Raw genomic sequence first — 23,247 nt, forward strand, 5'->3', positions numbered from 1 at the left:
TGGCTTTCAGCTTCAATGTATGGATGTCTGCAGAACAGTGTTGTTCTTTGAACAGGCTTACATCACTCAAAATTGATGATGTTTCCCTCACACAAGGATGCACTTACACCAGGCACTCTGGGCAGCCATTTTCATCTCCTTTGGCAGCACAATGGCAGGGAACAGCAGTCACTCCTCAGACTCTGCCTCTCTGTTTTGTTGAAGCTCCTAATTTAAACATCCCCCTCCTGAAAGCCTTCCTCATCAACCCCAAAGGTTTTGCTCTTTGCTTTTGCTCTTCGGTGGCATGGAGGCTTGATGGTTAGCACTGCTGCCTCACAGTGACCTGAATTCAATGCCATACTCGGGCAACTGTCTGTGTGGAGTTTGCACACTCTCCCCATGCCTGCATGGGTTTCCTCTGGGTGCTCCAGTTTCCTCCCACAGTCCAAAGATGTGCAGGGTAGGTGGATTAGCCATGGGAAATGCATGATTACAGGGATAGGGTAAGAGGTGGGTCTGGGTGGGACGCATTTCAGAGAGTCTGTGCAGACTCAATGGCTTACTTCCACCCTATAGGGATTCTATGATTCTCAGTCCCATCCAAACAGTCCGAGTTTACACCTGCTGCTTTATCACCGGACCAGCCCAGACATATCAAGTAAACATGCTGGGTCTGGTAGTACACTGTCCCCTATCATCATGGAAGCCAAGATGCAGCCAACAATCCCCTCTCCCACCAACCATGACACCCTTTTCTCTCGTGTTCAAATGTCTCCCCCACTTATATATTGAGTTGCCCCCTACAGCATTGCGGTCCTGCATTCTAACTCCAGAGTTCTGACCTGCCACCTTCTCCCTATTTAAATACCTCCGCCTCCCCCCAAACCATCAAACTTGTCACATGGGAGACATTAAATTCTACCCATGATGGATCAAATCATATGAATAAGCCAAGGTCATGATATGCTTACCTCAGATCAAACCTAATGTCAAGAGCAGCACAATTCTGCAGGCAGAATTCTGCATGAGCTTCTGAAAGAGTGATAACACTGAGGATGAAGGATTCCAACTAGCGAAGATCAGTTAATACCCAGCCCCAGTGGTGCGTTTATTCTTATTCCTAACTGGATTTCTACCAAAAATAGCACATGGGAAAGGATTCTCAGTTGGGTTTTACCTACCTCTGGTGCAATGTAATCAGGTGTACCACAGAAGGTCCCAGTTGTGCAGTTATTGTAGATTCCCTCTTTGCACATTCCAAAGTCAGCCAGTTTGCAGTGTCCCTCAGAATCCAACAGAACGTTATCCAGTTTCAAATCTCTAAAAGTGGAATACACAAAATAACATTTTGGAAATTCTTAAAATTCTGCTGTAAGTAACAATGTATGTTATTATCTGGTGTGGCTGTTTCTACTGAACATAAATAGTAAAACAGAACAGATTGCCTGATGTATAGGCAAAGGCCTTTGGCTGTTCTCATGCACAGCAACTGTTCGATGCGATAAATGACCTGCGGCCTAGAAATTGAGGAGTGTAAAAGATGTAATAAGCCAGGTTTCCAATTTCTGACTGGTCTCAGTGACTCTGGCAGAAAGGACAACTGTATGAATATTGAACACATTATCCAGCATCAAACTCCATTCTAATAATTATTATCCTAGAAGGGCTACTTTTGAGTCAAAATGCCAAAAGGCCACCAATGCCCATGGACAAATAGGCAACAAGAATTAACATCTACAACAGGAGAGGAAAGAAAGAATATTAGCTTGGCTTTGTGCACATCAATGTCGAGAGTGGGGTGATGGAAAAGCACAGCAGGTCAGGCAGCATCTGAGGAGCAGATGAATTGTTGTTTCAGGCAAGAGCCCTTCATCAGGAACGAGCCTCTTGACGAAGGGCTCTTGTCCAAAATATCGATTCTCCTGCTCCTCGGATGCTGCCTGACCTGCTGTACTTTTCCAGCACTACACTCTCGACTCTTGATCTCCAGCATCTGCAGTCCTCACTTTCCCCTCTGTGCACATTAATCTCCAGTGCATGGATGAAAATTCACACAACATAACACAGCTATTCTTATTCTTGCTGGGAGAATATTCATGGCTTGGAATGGCAGACGAAGGAATAATTGGTCACTGAAATTAGCAGGGAGCACTGGGCACACATCAGATGCCATTAGTTTTGCAGCCCACATGGCTGCTGTATTTCTTCATCTCTCACCTATCCCACTTGTGGCTGGAGCTTTTATGAAGACTTACATTGCAGTTACTGTTAAGTTGGAAATCTGGCTGCACTTCCATCAACAGTCAAATGTCATTGCTGCAAACTCACAGAAACCAACAAACCAGCTTCTCTTCCAATTTCAGTTGGAAGCAAAACAAAAATGGAAATGACAAGCCGTTTTGCAGAGAGAGCTACAAGACTGACTGTATTCCACTGTGCATTCCATTTAAAGGTCTATTCATGAGCCCAGCGAGAAAGTATTTATTTTTGAAAGAAGATGCATTTAGAGCTGCTTTCCATATCCTCAAAATATGTCAAATTCGCTTTGTTGCCAACTCATTACTTTTAAAAGTATAGATACTATTATTATGCAAGCAACTGTGGCAGCCCGTTGGGATTGAGCAACTTTGTTGAAAATATTAATCAGTAGAAACAAAAATACTGGAAATCTGAAATGGAAATAAAATCTGAAACACTGCAGATCTATTAATGTCTTTCTTTTACAAATGTGTTAATGTGTTTCTGACTATCTTCTGTTTTCATCAGATCCAGTAGGTGTGTCCCTAAACTTCAACTAGATTGAGGGAGAAACATTTTCACATTTTCAAGACAATCTATATCTTTTTTGTTTCACTTCTACAAATCTCACCCTCACACAAATTATGGACAGTGCAGTGTAAATACGTAGAAAATAGGAGTAGGAGGAGGCCACTTGGCCCTTTGAGCCTGTTCCACCATTCGTTATGATCACAGCTGATCATCTAACCCAATAGCCCGTGATTGCTTTCCATTCGCCCCCAACCACTCCCAACATATCATATAATGTTTTGATCTCAACTGTTTTCTGTTGTAATGAATTCCACAGGCTCACCACTCTCTGGATGAAATATCTCCTTACCTCAGTTCTAAACGGTTTACTCCATATCCCTAAACTATGACTCTTGGTTCTGGACTCCTATACCATTAGGAACATCTTCCTGCATCTAGTCCTGTTTGAATTTTATATGTTTCGATGAACTCTAGCAATTGTGATCCCAACTGATTCAACCTCTCACATATATCAGTCCTATTTCCCAAGAATCAATCTGGTAAACCTTTGTTGCACTCCCTCAATAGCAAGAACACCCTTCCTCAGATAAGGAGATGAAAACTATACACAATATTCCAGGCATGGTCTCACCAAGGCTCTTTATAATGCAGCAAAACCTCCCTGCCCCTGTACTCAAATCCTCCCACTACAAAAGCCAACTTTCTTGACCACCTGCTGTACTGTGATGCTTCGCTTCTGTGACTGGCGTGCAAGATCTTCTTGCATACTCCCCTTCTCAATTCATAGCCATTCAAATAATAATCCTTCTTCCTGGTTTTGCTGTCAAAGTCAATAATCTCACATTTATCCACATTATATTGCATCTGCCATGCATTTGCCCACCATTCAGCTTGTATAAATCACACTGAAGCATCTCAGTATCCTCCTCACGGCTCACCCTCCCATCTGACTTTGTGCCATCTGCAAATTTGGAGACATTACATTTGGTTCTCTCACCCAAATCATGAATTTATATTGTGCATAGCTGGGGTCCAAGTACTGATCCTGTTGGATTCCACTAGTCAGCCTGCCACTCAGAAAAAGACCCATTTATTCCTAATCTTTGGTTTCGATCGGCTAACCAGTTTTCTGCCATGTTAACTCACTACCCTAGATCTCTGTGCTTTAATTTTATACTCTAATTTCTTATGTGGGACTCTGTCAAAAGCCTTCTCTAAGTCAAAAGTAACTTCAAGATTCTTATCCATAATCTTAACAGGGAGCCAAGAGAATTGGTGCTTGGACTTCAACTACCTACAATTTATATAAATGACTCAGATTAAGGGGCAGATGATTCAGTTGCCAAATTTATTAGATTTTTAAAATTAGATTCCCTACAGTTTGGAAACAGGCCCTTCAGCCCAACAAGTCCACACTAACCCTCAGAAAAGTAACCCACCCAGACCCATTCACCTACTCTAACAAATGCACCTAACACTATGGCCAATTCACCTGACCTGCACACCTTTTGGATTGTGGGAGGAAACTGGCAGAAACCCACGCAGATGTGGGGAGAATGTGCAAACTCCATGCAGACGCCCAAGGTGGGAATCGAACCTGGGTCCCTGACGCTGTGAAACAGCAGTGCTAACCACTGAGCCACCGTGCTGCCCTCATTTGTTGATTATATAAAAATACATGGGAAAGTAAGTTGTGAAGAGAACATACAAAAGCTTCACAAAGATATAAATTGGTAAAGTGAGGGAGTCAAAATGTGGCAAATGGAGGATAATGTTGGAAAATGTGAAATTGTCCATTTTGGCAGAAAGAATTTTTAAAAATACATTATGTAAATGCAGAGTGATTGTAGACATGGAATAATGTGGACTGATTCAGAAGAGTTGGCAATGGATTTGTTAAGGGAAAATGATGTCATAAAATGGGGCCAACAGCCTCCATTACCTTGCCAATATATCCATCTTCACAAGCCAGCTCAGACAATGACAACGGCTCGCATATCTGTGGTCTCTATTGCTTAGAGAGACAAGAGGAAAAATACATGGAACACCTTCATCTCCTACCTCCTCTCCAAGTTATAGGATATCCTAACTTCAGCATGTCTCACCGTGCATCCATTATTGCTAAGCCAAAACCTGGGATATTTCAACCTACCAACAGAAGTGAAATACATCCAGCACATGAACTGCAATGTATCAAAAAGAAAGCCCATCACCACCTTTAATGGCACCACACTATGGGAAGAATATGGAAGATTTGTACAACATACAGAGATTTCCTACAAATGGTTCCAGTGATGAAGGAATATAGCTGCGTGAACTGACTGGAGAACCCAAAGTTCTCCTTAGAGCAGGAAAGGCCAAGATGAGATTTGCTAGCATAATGTAGAATCATGAAGGCTTTAGACAGAGGAAATAATGATAAACTGTGTCCAGTGGTTGAAGAGTCAATATCCAAGGAGAAGAGAATAAATATGACAGGCAAAAGAACTGGCAGTAACAAGAGGAAAGTGGTTTGCTAGGATTTGGAATGTGATAAAATTTGTAGAAATAGATTTAGTAGTGGCTTTCAAATGGAAATTGGATAAGTAAGTAAAGGGGAAAAAATGCAGGGATAAGGAAAAATAATGCAGTAATGATACCAACTGGATAGCTTTTTGAAAGAAGTGGCACAAACTCTTTTGGAAATATTCTATGATTCTAGGATGATTACTGATGGCAATAAATAGCAGCAGCGCCCATGTCCCGTGAATACACATTTCAATAGGACAATAAAGGGAGACATTGGCTCAAGGGTATTATCACTATGGTCTTAACCCAGAGACAATGACTGGGGAGCTGGGTTCAAAGCCCACCATGGCAGATGGTAGAATTTGAATTCAATGAAAATCTGGAATTTAGATGGTCATCTAATGATGACCATGAAATCATAATGGATTTTTAAAATAAACTCATCTGGTTCACAGTCACAGACCACACATAAACAAAAGAGCTGAAGTCTTGAGATGAAGTGATAGTGACTGCCCTTGACTTCAAGGTAGCAATTAACCAAGTGAGGCATCAAGTAGCTTGGAAAAATTGAGTCAATGGAAATTAGGGGGTAGACAGCCCACTGATTGAAGTTATACTGAGCATTAAGAGAGATGGTGTGGTTTGCAACTCTAGGACATGGCTACCGGAATTCCTCAGGGCAATATCCTAGGCCCAACCATCTTCAGCTGCTTTGTAAATGAATTTATTTCCATTATAAGGTCAGAAGTAGAGATGTTGACTGATGATTGGACAGTACTCACTCCATTCACAACTCCTCAGACACTAAAGCAAAACATTCTTCCATACAGCAAGAGATGGACAATGTCCAGGTTTGGGTTAATAAGTAGAAGGTAACATTGATGTTACACAAGTGCCAGGCATTAAGCACCTTCAACAAGAGAGAATCTAACGGATATATTTAATACTTCACTGAGCACAGACAAAGTACCAGTTTACTGGAGGAGAGCTAATGTGGTTCCTTTGTTCAAGAAGGGCTGGAGGTACAGGTTAGATAATTACAGAAAACGATCTGAAGGATAGGATTAATCCATACTTGGAAAGGCAGGGATTTATCAGGGATAGTCAGCACGGATCTGTGAAAGGGGAATCCTATCTGATTAATTTAATTGACTTTTTTTGAAATGGTAACTAAATATATTGACAATGATAAAGCAGTTAATGTGGCTTACATGGATATCAGTAACACCTTTGAGAAGATCCCACATGGAAGGTTAGTCCAAAAGGTAAGAATCCAAAGGCAAATTGACAAACTGGATCCAAAATTGGCTAACAAACGTGACGCACAGGGTGACGGTGGAAGATTGTTATTGTGATTGAAAGCCTGTGACCAGTGGTTTACCACCTGGGTTGTTGGTGGGACCCTTGTTGTTTGTCATGTTCATTAACGATGTGAATGAGGAAGGTTTAATTGATAAACTTCCAAATGACATGAAAACTGGTGGTATTGTTGATGGTGAGGAGCATGGTCTCAGGCTACAGTCTGATATTGCTGGAAGGTTGGACAAAGCAATAGCAGATGGAAAGTGTGGGTTCTAAAGTCATAGAGATGTACAGCATGGAAAACAGACCCTTCAGTCCAACCCGTCCATGCCAACCAGATATCCCAACCCAACCTAGTCCACCTGCCAACACCCGGCCCATATCCCTCCCACCCTTCCTATTCACATCTCCATCCAAATGCTTTTTAAAAGTTGCAATTGTATTAGCCCCCGCCACCTCCTCTGGCAGCTCATTCCACACACGTACCACCCTCTGCATGAAAATGTTGCACCTAAGGTCTCTTTTGTATCTTTCCCCTCTCACCCTAAACCTATGCCCTCTGGTTCGGGACTCCTTCCACCTTAGGGAAAAGACTTTGTCTATTTATCCTATCCATGCCCCTCATAATTTTGTAAACCTCTATAAGGTCACCCCTCAGCCTCCAACGCTCCAGGGAAAACAGCCCCAGCCTGTTCAGCATCTCCCTATAGCTCAAATCCTCCAACCCTGGCAACATCCTTGTAAATCTTTTCTGAACCCTTTCAAGTTTCACAGCATCTTTCCAATAGGAAGGAGACCAGAATTGCACGCAATATTCCAAAAGTGGCCTAACCAATGTCATGTACAGCTGCAACATGACCTCCCAGCTCCTCTACTCAGTGCAGGACCAATAAAGCAAAGCATACCAAATGCCTTCTTCACTATCCGATCTACCTGCGACCTCACTTTCAAGAAGCTATGAACCTGCACTCCAAGGTCTCTTTGTTCAGCAACACTCCCCAGGACCTTTCCATTAAGTGTATAAGTCCTGCTAAGATTTGCTTTCCCAAAATGCAGTACCTCACATTTATGTGAATTAAACTCCATCTGCCACTTCTCAACCCATTGGCCCATCTGATCAAGATCCCATTGTAATCATGAGATAACCTTCTTCGCTGTTCACTACACCATCAATTTTGGTGTCATCTGCAAACTTACTAACTATACCTCATATGCTCCCATCCAAATCATTTATATAAATGAAGAAAAGTAGAGGACTCAGCACCAATCCTTGTGGCACTCCACTGGTCACAGGCCTCCAGTCTGAAAAACAACCCTCCACCACCACCCTCTGTCTTCGATCTTTGAGTCAGTTCTCTATTTCAAATGGCTAGTTCTCCGTGTATTCCGTGAGATCTAACTTTGCTAACCAGTCTCCCATGGTGAACCTTGTCAAATGCTTTACTGAAGTCCATATAAATCACGTCCACCACTCTGCCCTCATCAATCCTTTTTGTTACTTCTTCAAAAAAATTCACTCAAATTTGTGAGATATGATTTCCCATACACAAAGCCATGTTGACTATCCTTAATCAGTCCTTGCCTTTCCAAATACATGTACATCCTGTCCCTCAGGATTCCCTCCAACAACTTGCCCACCACCGAGGTCAGGCTCACTGGTCTACAGTTCCCTGGCTTGTCCTTATCGCCATTCTTAAACAGTGGCACCACGTTAGCCAACCTCCAGTCTTCCGGCACCTCATCTGTGACTATCGATGTTACAAATATCTCAGCAAGGGGCCCAGAAATCACTTCCCTAGCTTCCCACAGAGTTCTCGGATACACAGATCAGGTCCTGGGGATTTACCCACTTTTATGCATTTTAAGACATGCAGCACTTTCTCCTCTGTAATATGGACATTTTTCAAGATGTCACCATCTATTTTCTTCTTTTTATATCTTCCATGTCCTTTTCTGCAGTAAATACTGATGCAAAATACTCGTTTAGTATCTCCCCCATCTCCTGTAACTCCACACGAAGGCTGCCTTGCTGATCTTTGAGGGACCCTATTCTCTCCCTAGTTTCCCTTTTGTCCTTGATGTATTTGTAAAAACCCTTTGGATTCTCCTTAACCCTATTTGCCAAAGCTATCTCATGTCCCCTTTTTGCCCTCCTGATTTCCCTCTTAAGTATACTCCTACTGCCTTTATACTCTTCTAAGGATTCACTCGATCTATCCTGTCTATACCTGACATATGCTTCTTTCTTTTTCTTAACCAAAATCTCAAATTTCTTTAGTCATCCAGCATTCCCTATATCTACCAGCCTTTTCTTTCACCCTAACAAGAATATACTTCCTCTGGACTCTTGTTATCTCATTTCTGAAGGCTTCCCATTTTCCAGCTGTCCCTTTACCTGCAAATATCTAGGCCCAATCAGCTTTTGAAAGTTCTTGCCTAATATCATCAAAATTGGCCATCCTCCAATTTAGAACTTCAAATTTTAGATCTGGTCTATCCTTTTCTATCGCTATTTTAAAACTAATAGAATTATGGTCGCTGGCCACAAAGGGGTTGATGCATTTTGGGAGATCTAATAAGGAAAGGACGTACACAATGAATGGTAGGTCTCAAGGGAGTACTGAGAAACAAAGGGACCTTGGTTTCCTAGCACATAGATCCATGAAGGTGACAGCACAGGTAGACAGGATGATGAAGGCGGCAGACAGGATGTTTGCCTTCATTAGCCTGGTTTAAAATATGGGAGTAAGGAACTATTGTTACAACTTTATAAAACATCGGTTAGTCCACAGATGGAACACTGTGTGCAGTTCTGGTTGATACATTATCACAAGGATGTGATTGCACTGGAGAGGATGCAGAGGAGATTCACCAGGATGTTGCCTGAGATGAAAAGTCTGGATCGGCTGGGTTTGTTTTCCTTGGACCAGTGGAGGCTGATGGAGGGAATCTGATCGAAGTACACAAAATTATAAGAGGCATCGGCAGTAGATGGAGAGAATCTCTTCCCCATGGCAGACATGTCTAAGTCCAGAGCACATAGGTTTAAGGTGAGGAGAGAAAGTGGTTTAAGAGGACATCTGAGAAAAAAAAATTGCACCTCGTGCAACCTAATTTTGTGTACTTCGATCAGATTCCTCCATCAGTTTCCACTAGTCCAAGGAAAACAAACCCAGCCGATCCAGACTTTTCATCTCAGGCAACATCCTGGTGGACATATGGAACATGCTGCCTGAGTATGTGGCAGAGGCATGTATTCTCTCAACATTTAAGGAACATCTGGATGAGTACTTAAAATGCCAGGGCATAGTAAACTATGGACAAAATGCAGGTAAATGGGATAGTATAGTTTGGTGTTTGTTAGTCAGCAAAGACACGGTGAGCTAAAAGGTTTATTTCTATGCTGTATGAATCTATGACTCTAACCATTCCCCTTTCAAATTGGACATTACTGACTTTCACATTATCAGCATCCTCACGTTTATAAGTGGCCAGATAGAGTAGGACCAGCTATGTAGATACTGTGGCTGCAAGGATTGACCAGAATTCTGTGGACAGCAGACTCCTCAAAATCTGTCCGTCGTCTAAATCTGAGATAGATAGACTCTTGATCAATATAGCTATCAAGGGTTTTGTGTAAAAATGCAGGAAAGTGGGCATGAGGAATGTCAGATCCCATTGAACGGTGGAGGAGGTTTGAGGGGCCAAATGGCCTAGCCCAGTTCCTATTTCTTCTGGTCTTATGAGGCACAAGTCAGGAGTATGATGCAACACTCCCCACTTGCCTGAAATAGTGCAGCTCCAACAACACTCAATACGCTCAAGCTTAACATAATTCAGGGAAAGCAGGTTACTTAATCAGCACTCCATCTTCCAGTTTAAACATACACTCCTCCACCACTAATGCACAATGACAACTTTGTACACTATCCATAGGTTGTACTGCAGTAATGCACCAAGCTTCCTTCTGCAGCACCTTCCAAACCCACACTCAGAAGGACAGCAGGCCAATGGCGACACCACCATTTACAAGTTTTCCTTCAAGTCTCGCATCACCCTACCTTGGAACTATATCTCTGTTTTTTCACTGTCACTGCATCCAAATCCTGGATCGCCACCACAACAGCATTGTCGATGTACCTTTACCATAAGAACTGTAGCAATTCCAAACAGCTGAGAACCACTTTCTCAAGGGTAATTAGCAACAGGCAACAAAGTGACCTTCACAGTGACACTCATAACCCATGAACAAATAAAAATGTAGAAAAGGAATTAGAATGAAAAACAATTCCAGAAACAAGAAAGTTGCTGGAAAAAATCTGTTTGTTGTTGACATGATTCAAACATATTAGATTTTTACTGATGTTCATTTGACTATTATAGCATTCCTTTAACAACCATGTGAGCAGTCACCATTTTACATAAAAGCTTGTTCTACTATGAATATTTAGAAATGTAATGCTGTCTTCAAGAAGTTTTAAAATGCAAGTTTTATACTTCTGAAATTAATCAAAAAGCTCTATATTTAAAACAGCAGGTTAGTCTTGATATAAGGTTTTGATGTGATACATTACCACGGAGGGTTAAGAGCAGGAAGGACAGGACTGGGAGATAGAATCACGCCACTTCTGACAGAGCGTGGCATGCTGCCAATCTGAAGTGCAATATTTCCAACTTTAATGTTACAGGAGTGGCTTAGATCAACTGGTTGTTGGGTTTGTGATTCCTGGCAGGACTCCCAGTGTCAATGGAATTCTAGAATGTTATACATTTTCATTAAGCTTAAAAAAGTGGGCTTGTCTTAAAAGGACTGCTGGTGGAGTAACACTTGAGCTAATGTATAGGCAATATTACTTTCTCTGAGGAGTTCAACAGACTGAGTGTCAGCCAATTCTCTTCTGACACAGTACAAGACTGAAATGGATCTCATTCTGCATGTGTCCTGCAGGCAAATAAAATACAATAAACCAATTTGGTTATGTTGCTATGAAAGTTTTCAAACTGACCAATTAATAGCAGGAAAAGACAATCAATGGTCTTGAATGTCTATTTTGAGGAAGAACTATCCCCTTTGCTTTTCATGATTTCTGTTATTGAAGTAGTATTTCAGTAACTTATATAGTGAATAGTTTCTCAATCAATAAAATGAATAGGGCTGTCACGTTAGGAAAACACAGAAATGAATACAAACTAAAGTACTTTCAATTAAGAACATAAGAACTAGGAGCAGGAGTAGGCCATCTGGCCCTTAGAGCCTGCTCCGCCTTTCAATAAGACCATGGCTCACCTTTTCGTGGACTCAGCTCCATTTACCCACCCTCTCACTGTATGCCTTAATTCCTTTATTGTTCAAAGAAAATCTATCTTAGCTTTAAAAACGATTACTAATGTAGCGTCAACTACTTCACTGGGCAAGGAATTCCATAGATTTACAACCCTCTGGGTGAAGAAGTTCCTTCTCAATTCAGTCCTAAATCTGCTCTCCGTAATTTCAAGGCTATGCCCTTTTGTCTTAGCTTCACCCGCCAGTGGAAACATCCTCTCTACTTCTAATTCATCTATTCCCTTCATAATTTTATATGTTTCTATAAGATCCCCCTTCATTCTTCTAAATTCCAATGAATATGATCCCAGCCTACTCAGCTTCTCCTCATAAGTCAACCCTCTGAACTCTGGAGTCAACCTAGTGAACCTCCTTTGCACCCTCTCCAGTGCCAGTACATCCTTTCTCAAATAACGAGACCAAACAGCACACAGTACTCCAGTTGTGTCCTCACCAGCAACCTATAGAGCTCCAACCTAACCTCCCTGCTTTTAATCCCTTTAACAATGAAGGACAAAATTCCATTTGCCTTCCTAATTACTTGTTGTACCTGCAGACCAACCTTCTGTGATTCATGCAGGTCACCCAGGTCCCTCTGCATAGCAGCATGCTGCAACTTTCTATCATTCAAGTAATAATCTTTTTTATTGTTACCCCTGCCAAAATTGATGACTTCACTTTTATTAACCTTATATTCCGTCTGTCAGACCTTTGCCCACTCATGTGAAATATCTATGTTCCTCTGCAATGTTTCACAGTCTTCTGCATACTTTCTGTGCCACTCATCTTAGTGTCATGGGCAAACTTTGACACACTACATGTGGTCCCCAACTCCAAATCATCTATATAAATTGTGAATAACTGCAGTCCCAACACTGATCCCTGAGGCACACCACTAGTTACTGATGGCCAACCAGAAAATCACTCATTTATCCTCACTCTGCTTCTTAAGGCTCTTTACTGAGTACTAGAGGAACACACAAACATGTCAATTAAGAACAGGTTTAGGTTCTTTGGTTCCTTGATCCTCCTCTGGTATTTGATAAGATTGTGGTCTGTTTATGCTCCCAACTCGACTCTCTTGTCTGCTCCCTAAAGCCTTCACTCCCTCATTAGTGAAGAAACGAAGGCAAAATCCTGAGCTAGGATTTGAAGCTGGTACATTGAATTATCTAGAAGCACCGGGCATACAGGTGCATAAATCCCAGGGCCTGAGGAGATGTATCCCAGGCTGCTATAGGAGCCATGGGGGCTGGGGGCAAAATTGGCTCACAAATAGGAGGCAAGGGGTCATGATGGAGGGTTGTCTCTGTAATTGGAAGCCTGTAACCAGTAGTGTACCACATGGGTCACTGTTGGGATCCTTGCTGCTTGTTATGCATATTAATGACTTGGATGTGCATATACAAGATTTAATTAGTAACTTTACAGTTACACAAAGAAATTGGGAGTGTTGCTGATAGTGAGGAGAATGATATCAGGCTACAGTCTGACATAAGTCAGCTGGCAAATTAGGTAAAGCAATGGCAGATGGAATTTAATCCCGATAAGCTGTACATCTCTATGACTCTAAGTGTGAGGTGATGCATTTTGGGAGATCTAATAAGAGAACAATGTACACAATGAATGGTAGGTCCCTGAGGAACAAAGGCACCTTGGTGTACAAGTCCATGGATCCCAGAAGGTAACAGCACAGGTAGACAGGTGATGAAGAAAGCATATGGGGTGCTTGCCTTCATTAGCCGTGACACAGAATTTAGGAGTGAGGAAGTCTTGTTGCACCTTTAAGAAACATTAGGCCACAGATGGAACAGTGTGCATTCTGGTCACTACACTATCACAAGGACATGATTTGACTGGAGAGGGTGCAGAGAAGATTCACCAGGGTATTGCCTGGGATGAAACGTCTCTGTTATGAGGAGAGACTGGACAGGCTGGGCTTGTTTTCCTTGGAGCAGAGGAGGTGTGTGTGTGTGTGTGTGTGTGTGTGTGTGTGTGTGTGTGTGTGTGTATCTAACGGAGGTACATAAAATAATGAGAGGCATAGACAGAAGATGGTGAGAATCGCTTCTCTGTGGCAGACGCGTCCAAGACCAGAGGGCATAAGTTAAGGTGGGGAGCAAGTGATTTAGAGTAGAAATAAAAATCACACAGAGGATGGTAGACAAATGCAAAGTGCTGCCTGAGAGGGTGGTGGAGGCAGGCACTCATGCAACATTGAAGTAGTATCTGGATGAGCACGTAAAATGCCAGTGCAGAATAGGCCATGGACCAAGTACAGGGATTGTGCAGTTTGGTGTTTGTTATCAGCACAGACATGATAGGCCAAAAGGTCTGTTTCTGTGCTGTATCACTCTATAGCTTTATAAAACCGCGACGCTGTCTTTGCATAATGATCAGCCATAAATAAGTACACTTTCAAATTAATTGGCCTTGTTCTCAGTCTCTGACCTTTACCCTAGTTTAAAACACTCATTTCAGAAGCTGCCATGTTTGAATGGGCAGTTTCTATCCATTATTCCAAGTTCAAAATATGTAAATTAAAAGGTGACTAGTCTGGGAAGAAGAGAGACCAGAGTTAGATTATCTACAATGTGGAGTGTTGATCTATTCACTTTGATGACCTTAGTGGCGCATAGAGAAATATTTTGTTGAATGTTTTCCCAAGACGCAAAATGAATAGGGCAAAAACAGGGTTCTCCTTAATCCTGCTCTGTTTTCCTCCATTTTGAGTATTTATCATTAGGCCATGAGGAATTCTGAAATATTTAGTTTTATGATGTAAGGGAGTTGAAGTAACATTAGAAATGTTCGAGGAAGATGCTGTCAATGTATATTAAAAAAAAACTTGTATTCATTTAGTATCTTACTGAAGAGTGCTTCAATATTTTACTAGTTCTTGTTTTTTAATTCAGTTTGTTTCTGTAGATATTATCAGATGGTCTCATAGTTCATTTAAGTCAATGATGCCTAATAATGTGTCCTATCTTCAGATCTAAAAGCAGCATGTCATTTAACTCATTCCGATCAAGCTTTCAATTGATTCCCATGTGCGATGCTTTATTAATTAAATTAACTGTTCTATTCTGGTGGTTTAATAACCTTGCTGGCAGTATCATATTTCTGCAGTTTCTTTTCAAACAGTAGCTACTAGGTCTGACACATCAAGCAGTGACCTAATTCACCTTCCAGTCACCTTGCAGATTCTCTGAGCTGCTTCTAGTGTTCTGATCTGATCAAGCGGGCTTAACTGTATACTGTGACTTACACTCTTACAATGTTAACCTTCACATTGAAAATAAGATTAATGCTACAAATAGCTGGCTAATTTCTCAAGGATAAACTTAGAATTCACATTTAGATTCCCACATAATCATAGGAAAGTCCCAAATTGAATGCTGCACGACAGGTTTCTCATTTTTTTATTATTGAAATGGAAGCAGTAATGTGGCTTGGTACTTGTTTCTGTTACTCATTTGAGAAAGAATTGCTCCAGTTGTCTTGTGTCTGAATGGCTTCACTCAGTGAAAAAAGAACATGTTTGCCATTTCACTACATACAGCAGTTAAAACATCCTCCATTGTTATAAAAAACAGCAGCTGAACGAAGAGAGAAAACATTTCCAAAGCTTGCCAAAGTGTTAGCAATTCAAAACTTTTTGAATTATTAGGTATCTTTGTTGATCGGAAAGCGGCCTGTTTACACACTGCTTGGTTCGAATCAGCAATGGAATGCTGAGAAACTCAAACTCTACAAAAACAAACGCTCAAAACACATTGTTTGATGGGTATATGACTGTATTAACTAAAATCCATTCAGATATTGAATAAGAACTAAAACAGGGCTGAATTTTACATCTTTCTTCCCCATCACCACTATTGACTCCTCCATTCTTTCTAAATCATGAGCCTGCCTGTATTAGATGAGAAGAAATTTCTTTTAAGTAAATATTGGCAACATCAAAGCCCGGATGACATAACATTGCGTTCTTGAATTTTAAGTAACCTTCCCTTTCCAGCCCCACCTCCTCCCTTCCATTCCACCAACCGACCCTTCCTTCTGGCTACCAACTGGACTCCTCCCTTCCATCGACCAACCAGGCCGTACACACTACCTGTGGTCACCTATCCCTATCTCAACATTCTGGTACTCTCCCCAAGCGCCCACCCCTTCTCTCTTTAACTGTAGCTCTCCCTATCCCCATCTTCAGTCCTAAAGAAGGGTTATATCTGAAACATTGACTTCTCCATCTCCTGATGCTGCCTGGCTTGCTGTGTTCTTCCAGCCTCCTGTTTGTCTACTTTGGATTCCAGCACCTACAATTTTTTTTTGTCTTTTGGTAATATCAAAGCCACTTGTCAGGGTTTTCACAGAATTGGAACAGTTCTGGTGTCATTTAAAATGGCAGGTGGAATCCAAATCCAGGACTCTTGCTCTGATTTCCTGTGTTCCCAATTTTCACTGCCACGGGATGAGGTAGGGAGCCTGCATTCTTCATTTACAGTCCTAGCTGCTCTATTGCGGGGTAGGTACCTCATGGACTCGCAGTCTTCATGGACCAGCTTCTCCATTTCGTGTGGTTCATGGCCTCTCAGATGAGTTGAAAATGTGTTGCTGGAAAAGCGCAGCAGGTCAGGCAGCATCCAAGGAACAGGAGAATCGACGTTTCGGGCACAAGCCCTTCTACCTCTCAGATGAGTTATCAAACAAGATCTTGTTTGATAAATCTTTGGAACCTAAGTTCAGAAAGTCCCACTCATGCCCCTCCCATATCATCCTCCATGGCCTTTATTGTTCCATGTCATCTCAATCCAACTCTTGCCTTGCCCCCAGTCAGCCACGAAGATCCATGACAACTCATGGTCCTTTCATGCCTTTTGTGCAGAACCAATAAGCCATACAGAATAAATAACACATCTGGATATGCTTTTAAAAAATCCACTCATTCACAAATCTTCTTTTGAGAAAAAAAACTGTTGGCCCTATAAAATTGTCAATCTGAAGGAACATTAAAGTATCCAAGAACTTTAAACACTTAGTATGTTTTAATCTTGTCCAAATAGAAATCAATACATTGCCAAAAGTTCTCAGGGAGAGAAAAAAAACTTATTCTGATCAGTTAAGGTCATCAATCAAGTAAAGTCAACAATTCTTTCCAATTTCAGAATAGAACTCTCTGTTGAAATAATCCTTTTATAGGTCTGGGCTCTCAGCCAAGCATGTAAAGTGAGGACAGGTACAAGGACTGCTTCAGTAGAATGGATGGTTTATTCTGTACGCTTAGCAGAGTGTGCAGCAGTGGGACTTTGTGCATCAATGATATTAACCTGGAAGTTAAACACTGTACTGGGTGAGAATGACTACGGAAATGACCATAGAGTCATGGAGTTTTACAGCACAGAAATAGAATAGTAGTGCAACTTGTCTACGCCGACCAGATATCCTAAACTGCCGTAGTCCCATTTGCCAGTAGCCCATATCCCTCTAAAACTTTCCTATTCATCTACCCACCCAGATGCCTTTTAAATGTTGCAATTATACCACCTCCTCTGGCACCTCTTTCCATACACACACCACCCTCTGCATGAAAAGGTTGCCCCTCAGATCCCTTTTAAATTTTTTTCCCTTCACCTTCAACCTATACTCTCTAGTTTTGGTCTCCCCTACCCTGGGAAAAAGATCTTGGCTATTTACACAATCCATGCTCCTCATCATTTTATAAACCTCCACAAGGTTACCCTCCAATCCTGGCAGGGTAAATGTTTTCTGAACCCTCCTTTCGTGTTTAACATCCTTGCTCTAACAGGGCGACCAGAACTGAATGCAGTATTCCAAACGTGGCCTCACCAATGTCCTGAACAGCTGCCATATGATGTTCGAACTACTACACTCAATACAATGACCAAGGAAAGCAAGCATACCAAACACCTCCTTCATCATCCTGTTTACCGGTGAGTCCACTTTCAAGGAATTATGTGTCTGTACCTTTGTTTGGCAACATTCTTCAGTACTCTATCATTAACTGTGTAAGTCCTGCCCTGGTTTGCCTTAGCAAAATCCAACACCTCACATTTATTTAGATTAAAACTCCATCTGCCACTCTGCCCCATTAGCTCATCTCACTAAGATCCTGTTGTACTCTGAGATAACTTCTTCACTGTCTACTCCACCATGAACTTCTGTGTCATCTGGACAGACAACTTCCAGATAGGAACCAAGTAGTAAGTGGTAATGTTATTTCTGTATGTGACATGCAAGGTTATCCTGTGAAAACACATGTTGTTACATACAAACATCATCTTAATAGATATGAGATCTGAAATGGGGTAAGCAAATGAAGAAGAGTAGGGGCAACTTCAGTGTTGGTTCAGTGAGCAAATGCAGGAGAGTTTTGTCACAGTAAATATTTCATTAATTGAAGATTGTGTAACCAGGAGACACAGATTTTAAAATATTTGCATTAAAGTCAGGGAGAAATTAGGAAAATGAATTGGTATAAGTTGAAATACAATGCTTGAGAAGGTGAAAGAAGATCAATAATGACTTTCAAAAGTGGCTTATATTGGCATCTCTCAGAAAAAAATCAAGTGCTGAAACATGATGGCCTCCTTCTGAGTTACATGAGTCTATTGCACCATGTCCTACAAACCTGGTAGGAAGTCACTGTAGGGAGTATCATATCTTTATTAAGTTTTTCAATGGAGCAAAATAGTTTCTGCAGTCCTGCAATCATATAAGTGATGTGAAAAGAAGGTAGAGATTTCTTAATTCACTTCTGGGATCAGAGGTGTTTTTACAATCTGAATTACACATTTGCAAAGTTGTATAAATCAAGCCCATTAATGGGCAGCTTGTACACAAAGCTTGGACATAGCTTGTGATGGATGAATTAGCCTTTTCTCATTTCATGCTTCCTCAATGTGTTAGAAATTGGTTTCAGCATACGTGGATTTGGAAGGAGGTTCTGTTCTTGATCCTTCATTCATTTAATGTGGACATCACTGGCATGGCCAGCGTTTGTCGCACATGCCTTATTGCAGTTAAACTGAGTTGACAGCTTGGCCATTCGGGGTAAGCTAAAACACAACTACATCACTGTGGGTCTGGGAGAGTCATGTAGACCGTACCGAGTAAAGATGGAAGACTAAGAAAATTAGTGAATCAGTTAGCTTTTTACAATAATCCATGATAGTCAACATGGTCACCATTACTGAGACCAACTTTATAATTTCAGATTTCTTAATTTAATTTAAATTTCACCATCTGCCATGCTGGGATTTTATTTTATTCAGTCACAGGATGAGGCCGTCACTGTCTCGGCCAGCATTTATTGCACAGAGGGCAGTTGAGAGTCAACCACATTGCGATATGTCTGAAGCCACATACAGGTCAGAACAGGTGAGGATGGCAGTTTTCTTCACTAAAGGACGTTAGTGAACCAGGTGGGTTTTCACAAACATCGATCCACTAGTTTTCATCATTTACATAAATGATTTAGATGTGAGCATAAGAGGTACAGTTAGTAAATTTGCAGATGACACCAAAATTGGAGGTGTAATGGACAGCAAAGAAGGTTACCTCAGATTACGATTGATTAGATGGGCCAATGGGCTGGGAAGTGGCAGCTGGAGTTTAATTTAGATAAATGTGAGGTGCTGCATTTTGGGAAAGCAAATCTTAGCAGGACTTATACACTTAAAGGTAAGGTCCTGGGGAGTGTTGCTGAACAAAGAGACCTTGGAGTACAGGTTCATAGCTCCTTGAAAGTGGAGTTGCAGGTAGATAGGATAGTGAAGAAGGCACTTGGTATGTTTTCCTTTATTGGTCAGAGTATTGAGTAAAGGAGTTCATAGAATCATAGAGATGTACAGCAGGGAAACAGACCCTTTGGTCCAACTCGTCCTGGCTGACCAGATATCCTCAACTAATCTAGTCCCATTGGCCAGCACTTGGCCCATATTCCTCTAAACCCTTTCTATTTATACACCCATCCTGATGTCTTTTAAATGTTGTAATTGCACCAGCCTCCAACACTTCCTCTGGCAGCTCATTCCAAATAAGCCCCATCCTCTGTGTGAAACTTTGCCCCTTAGGTCCCTTTTAAATTTTTCCCGTCTCACCAGGCTCATGATTGATTGAGATCAAGATCCTAATCCCACACTCTCATTATCCTTTGATCCCTTTAGCCACAAGACTAAATCTAGCTCCTCCTTGAAACCCCACAATGCTTAGACCTGAATCACTTTCTGTTGTAGGGAATTCCAAAGGCTCACCACTCTCTGGTTGAAGAAATGTCTCCTTATCTGAGTCCTAATGGATTTTCCCCTCTCATTAAAGTACAATTCCTGATTCTAAACTCCCCAAACAATGGCAATTTCCTTCCTGCATCTAACCATTCTAGCCCTGTTAGAAGTTTATACATCTCTATAAGATCCCCACTCATTCTTCTATACTCTGATGAATCCAATCCTAGCCAATTCAATCTCTCCTCAGTTGTCAGCCATGCCAGCCCAGGAATCAACTTGGTAAACCTTCACTGCACTCCTGTGATAACAAAAACATCCTTGCTCAGATAATGAGACCATCCTTGTTCCTGTATTTGAGTCTTCCAGCTATGAAGGCCAACTTGCACTTTGCTTTCTTTACTGCCTGCTGCACCTTACTTCCAAAGACTGGTGCACAAAAAGCTGGGACCGTTTTCCCTGGAGTGTCGGAGGCTGAGGGGAGACCTTGTAGAGATTTATAAAATCATGAGGGGAATGGATAGGATAATTAGACAAAGTCTTTTCCCTGGGGTCGGGGGAGTCCAGAACTGGAGGGCATAAGTTTAGGGTGAGAGGGGAAAGATATGAAAAAGCCTGAGAGTCAATTCTTCAATGCAGAGGGTGGTACGTGTGTGGAATGAACTGCCAGAGGAAGTAGTGGAGGGTGGTACGATTGCAACATTTAAAAGTCATCTGGATGAGTATATGAATAGGAAGGGTTTAGAGGGTTTTGGGCTGGGTGCTGGCAGGTGAGACTAGATTGGTTTGGGATATCCGATCGGCGTGAACGAGTTGGACTAAAGGCTCTGTTTCCATGCAGTATGTCTCTATGACTCTATGACAATGGATTCATGGTCATAATTAGACTCTTAATTCCAGATTTTTAATTGAATTCAAATTCCACCATCTGCTATAGTGGGATTCGAACCCAAGTCCCCAGAACATTACCTGGGTCTCTGGATTAACAGTCCAGCGATAAAACCACTAGGCCATTGCCTGCCTCTCAAGCTAGTTCAAACCTCAAGATTTGAAACTGTGTCCCATGTGGTATGGGTTTGGCTCCAAAAGAGTGTTATATTCCCAATGTAGCAATGTTTATGTTATTTTCTGAAACATAAGAAAGTGATTGGGAATAACATGGTAGTGAAGAATCCAATGGGCATTTATACAGCTAATCATTATGTACAAACATTACATTCCCCAGGCTCATAAATTTCTGGGCTAAGATTAAGCTGTTAGATTATAATGGCGTAGCATTCTTCAAGTACAGCGTAATGCTTCAGATGATTCAAGCTAAGGTGGAACAGGAAATCTTCATACCCTCAGATCACAGGCTACGATACAGTTAGGACATCATGAATAAGTCTTTGAAGTGAAGACCATCAGTGAGGGAGAAAATCACATCCAGATCATTAGGCCTAGATTACTGGTCCAGTGACATTACCAATAGGCCACAGTATCCCCAAAAGCTGCTTTTCAGACCTTAATGAAAGTATAATTGTTTAGATGTTTAAAAACACCAGGTTCAGGCTATTGTAATGGTTCCTATGATTCATCAGTCACACAACATATGTGAAAGAAAACCAATTGGATGAGGGCACTAGTTACTCCTAAAACCATGTCCCAGCTCATTTAAGTACATGCAGAGGATTGGAGATAAATTAAAACATAGAGTCTGAGAGTTTTTTTAAAGAAAGCTGAGGCTTAACCAGCAAACACAACATTCTAAATCCTTATACTATCTGATCACTGTCAAAGGCTTGCACATAAACACATCTGGCTGCTCCTGAATTAAGTACAATCAATGATGATGATGGAAATGGCCTACTCCATGTCATATTCTAACAAGTACTGCACTGTAGCAGTTGAGTCACCAAAATTAGCCTCAATGCTCAGTGATAATGGAAGGGGAAAATCTGTCAGTATTCTCTTTCCAGTGTATAGGCTGGAAGGTACATGGGTGTAGCTACTAGCCATGGAGAGGTGCAGGCTCTGATACACTGCTTCCTATACTCAAGTTGTCTGTCACCATTCACCATGTCAGCTGACACGTGCAAAACAGTCACATCACACTTGTTGGAATCTATGAGCTGTATGACAGAATGGAGACCATCGGGGGAAGGGAGGAGAACTGGGGAGCAATTAAAGTCAATTCACTCTTAGCTACTTTAAACTGGTCACAATTTAATCTTGGTTCTGAAGAAGGGTCACTGGATACAAAATATTAACTCTGCTTCCTCTCCACAGGTGCTACCAGGGCTGTTGAATTTCTTCAGCAATTACTGCTTTTGTTTCAGATTTCCAACCTCTGCAGTTCTTTGTTTTATTTCACTGTTTAATATCACTGAGGTAGCAATATAAAATGTGAAGTTTCTAGTCTGATCATTTATCAAATGTGCAAGAACTGTAACAAACACTATATTGGACAAACAGGCAGAAAACTAGCCACCAGGATACATGAACATCAACTAGTCGCAAAATGACATGACCCTCTCTGACTAGTATCCTTACACACAGATAAGGAAGGACACCACTTCGACTGGGACAACACATCCATCTCAGGACAAGCCAAACAGAGACATGCACAAGAATTCCTAGAGCTATGGCATTCCAATCAGAACTTTATCAACAAACACAGAGTTAGACCACATCTACCGCCCCCTAAGAAAAAGAACAGGAAATGACATCACCACAGGAAATGACTTCACCAACCTAAAGAAATCCAAACATATAATTAGAAAGCAGGAATCATGTATACTGCTTTGCCTGAGACCCACTGAAGATGTTACATGGTAGGGTGACAAAACATCTGGAAATGAACCTCCCAGCTCAGCGAGCAAACCTACATCCAGAACCTCAACCTGAGCTATAAATCTTCTCAAAACTTGCTAATGTTTCAAATGGAATAAGCTCCAAAGGTGTGACAATTGACTGTCATCATCATTCCTACACATTTCATCTGGAAACCTTTTCTGAAATGAGGCTGTGTTAGATCCAACATAAATGAAATATTATAAAGATCAGAAACAATAAAAACTCAAGTGTTCAGAACCGATAACACTAGATAGCTGCAGTCTGTCAGTGACAGCAGCATTCAGC

At 41.4% G+C, this 23,247-nt stretch overlaps 1 protein-coding gene across 2 annotated transcripts in view; it reads right to left on the reverse strand.

Moving 5' to 3' along the window:
• The window catches only part of prkcha (protein kinase C, eta, a), a 219,447-nt gene that overhangs the window by 35,658 nt on the left and 160,542 nt on the right, over positions 1-23,247 (reverse strand). For both annotated transcript variants that reach the window (XM_043697243.2, XM_043697241.2), the window contains exon 11: positions 1,164-1,302. In XM_043697243.2, coding sequence (XP_043553178.1) covers positions 1,164-1,302 — 139 coding nt within the window. The remainder of the gene's footprint in view (positions 1-1,163; positions 1,303-23,247) is intronic.

This window comes from Chiloscyllium plagiosum, unplaced genomic scaffold (assembly GCF_037043375.1).
Source record: "Chiloscyllium plagiosum isolate Xiang-an unplaced genomic scaffold, Cpla_swu_hap1 HiC_scaffold_8, whole genome shotgun sequence".
NCBI lineage: Eukaryota > Metazoa > Chordata > Chondrichthyes > Orectolobiformes > Hemiscylliidae > Chiloscyllium > Chiloscyllium plagiosum.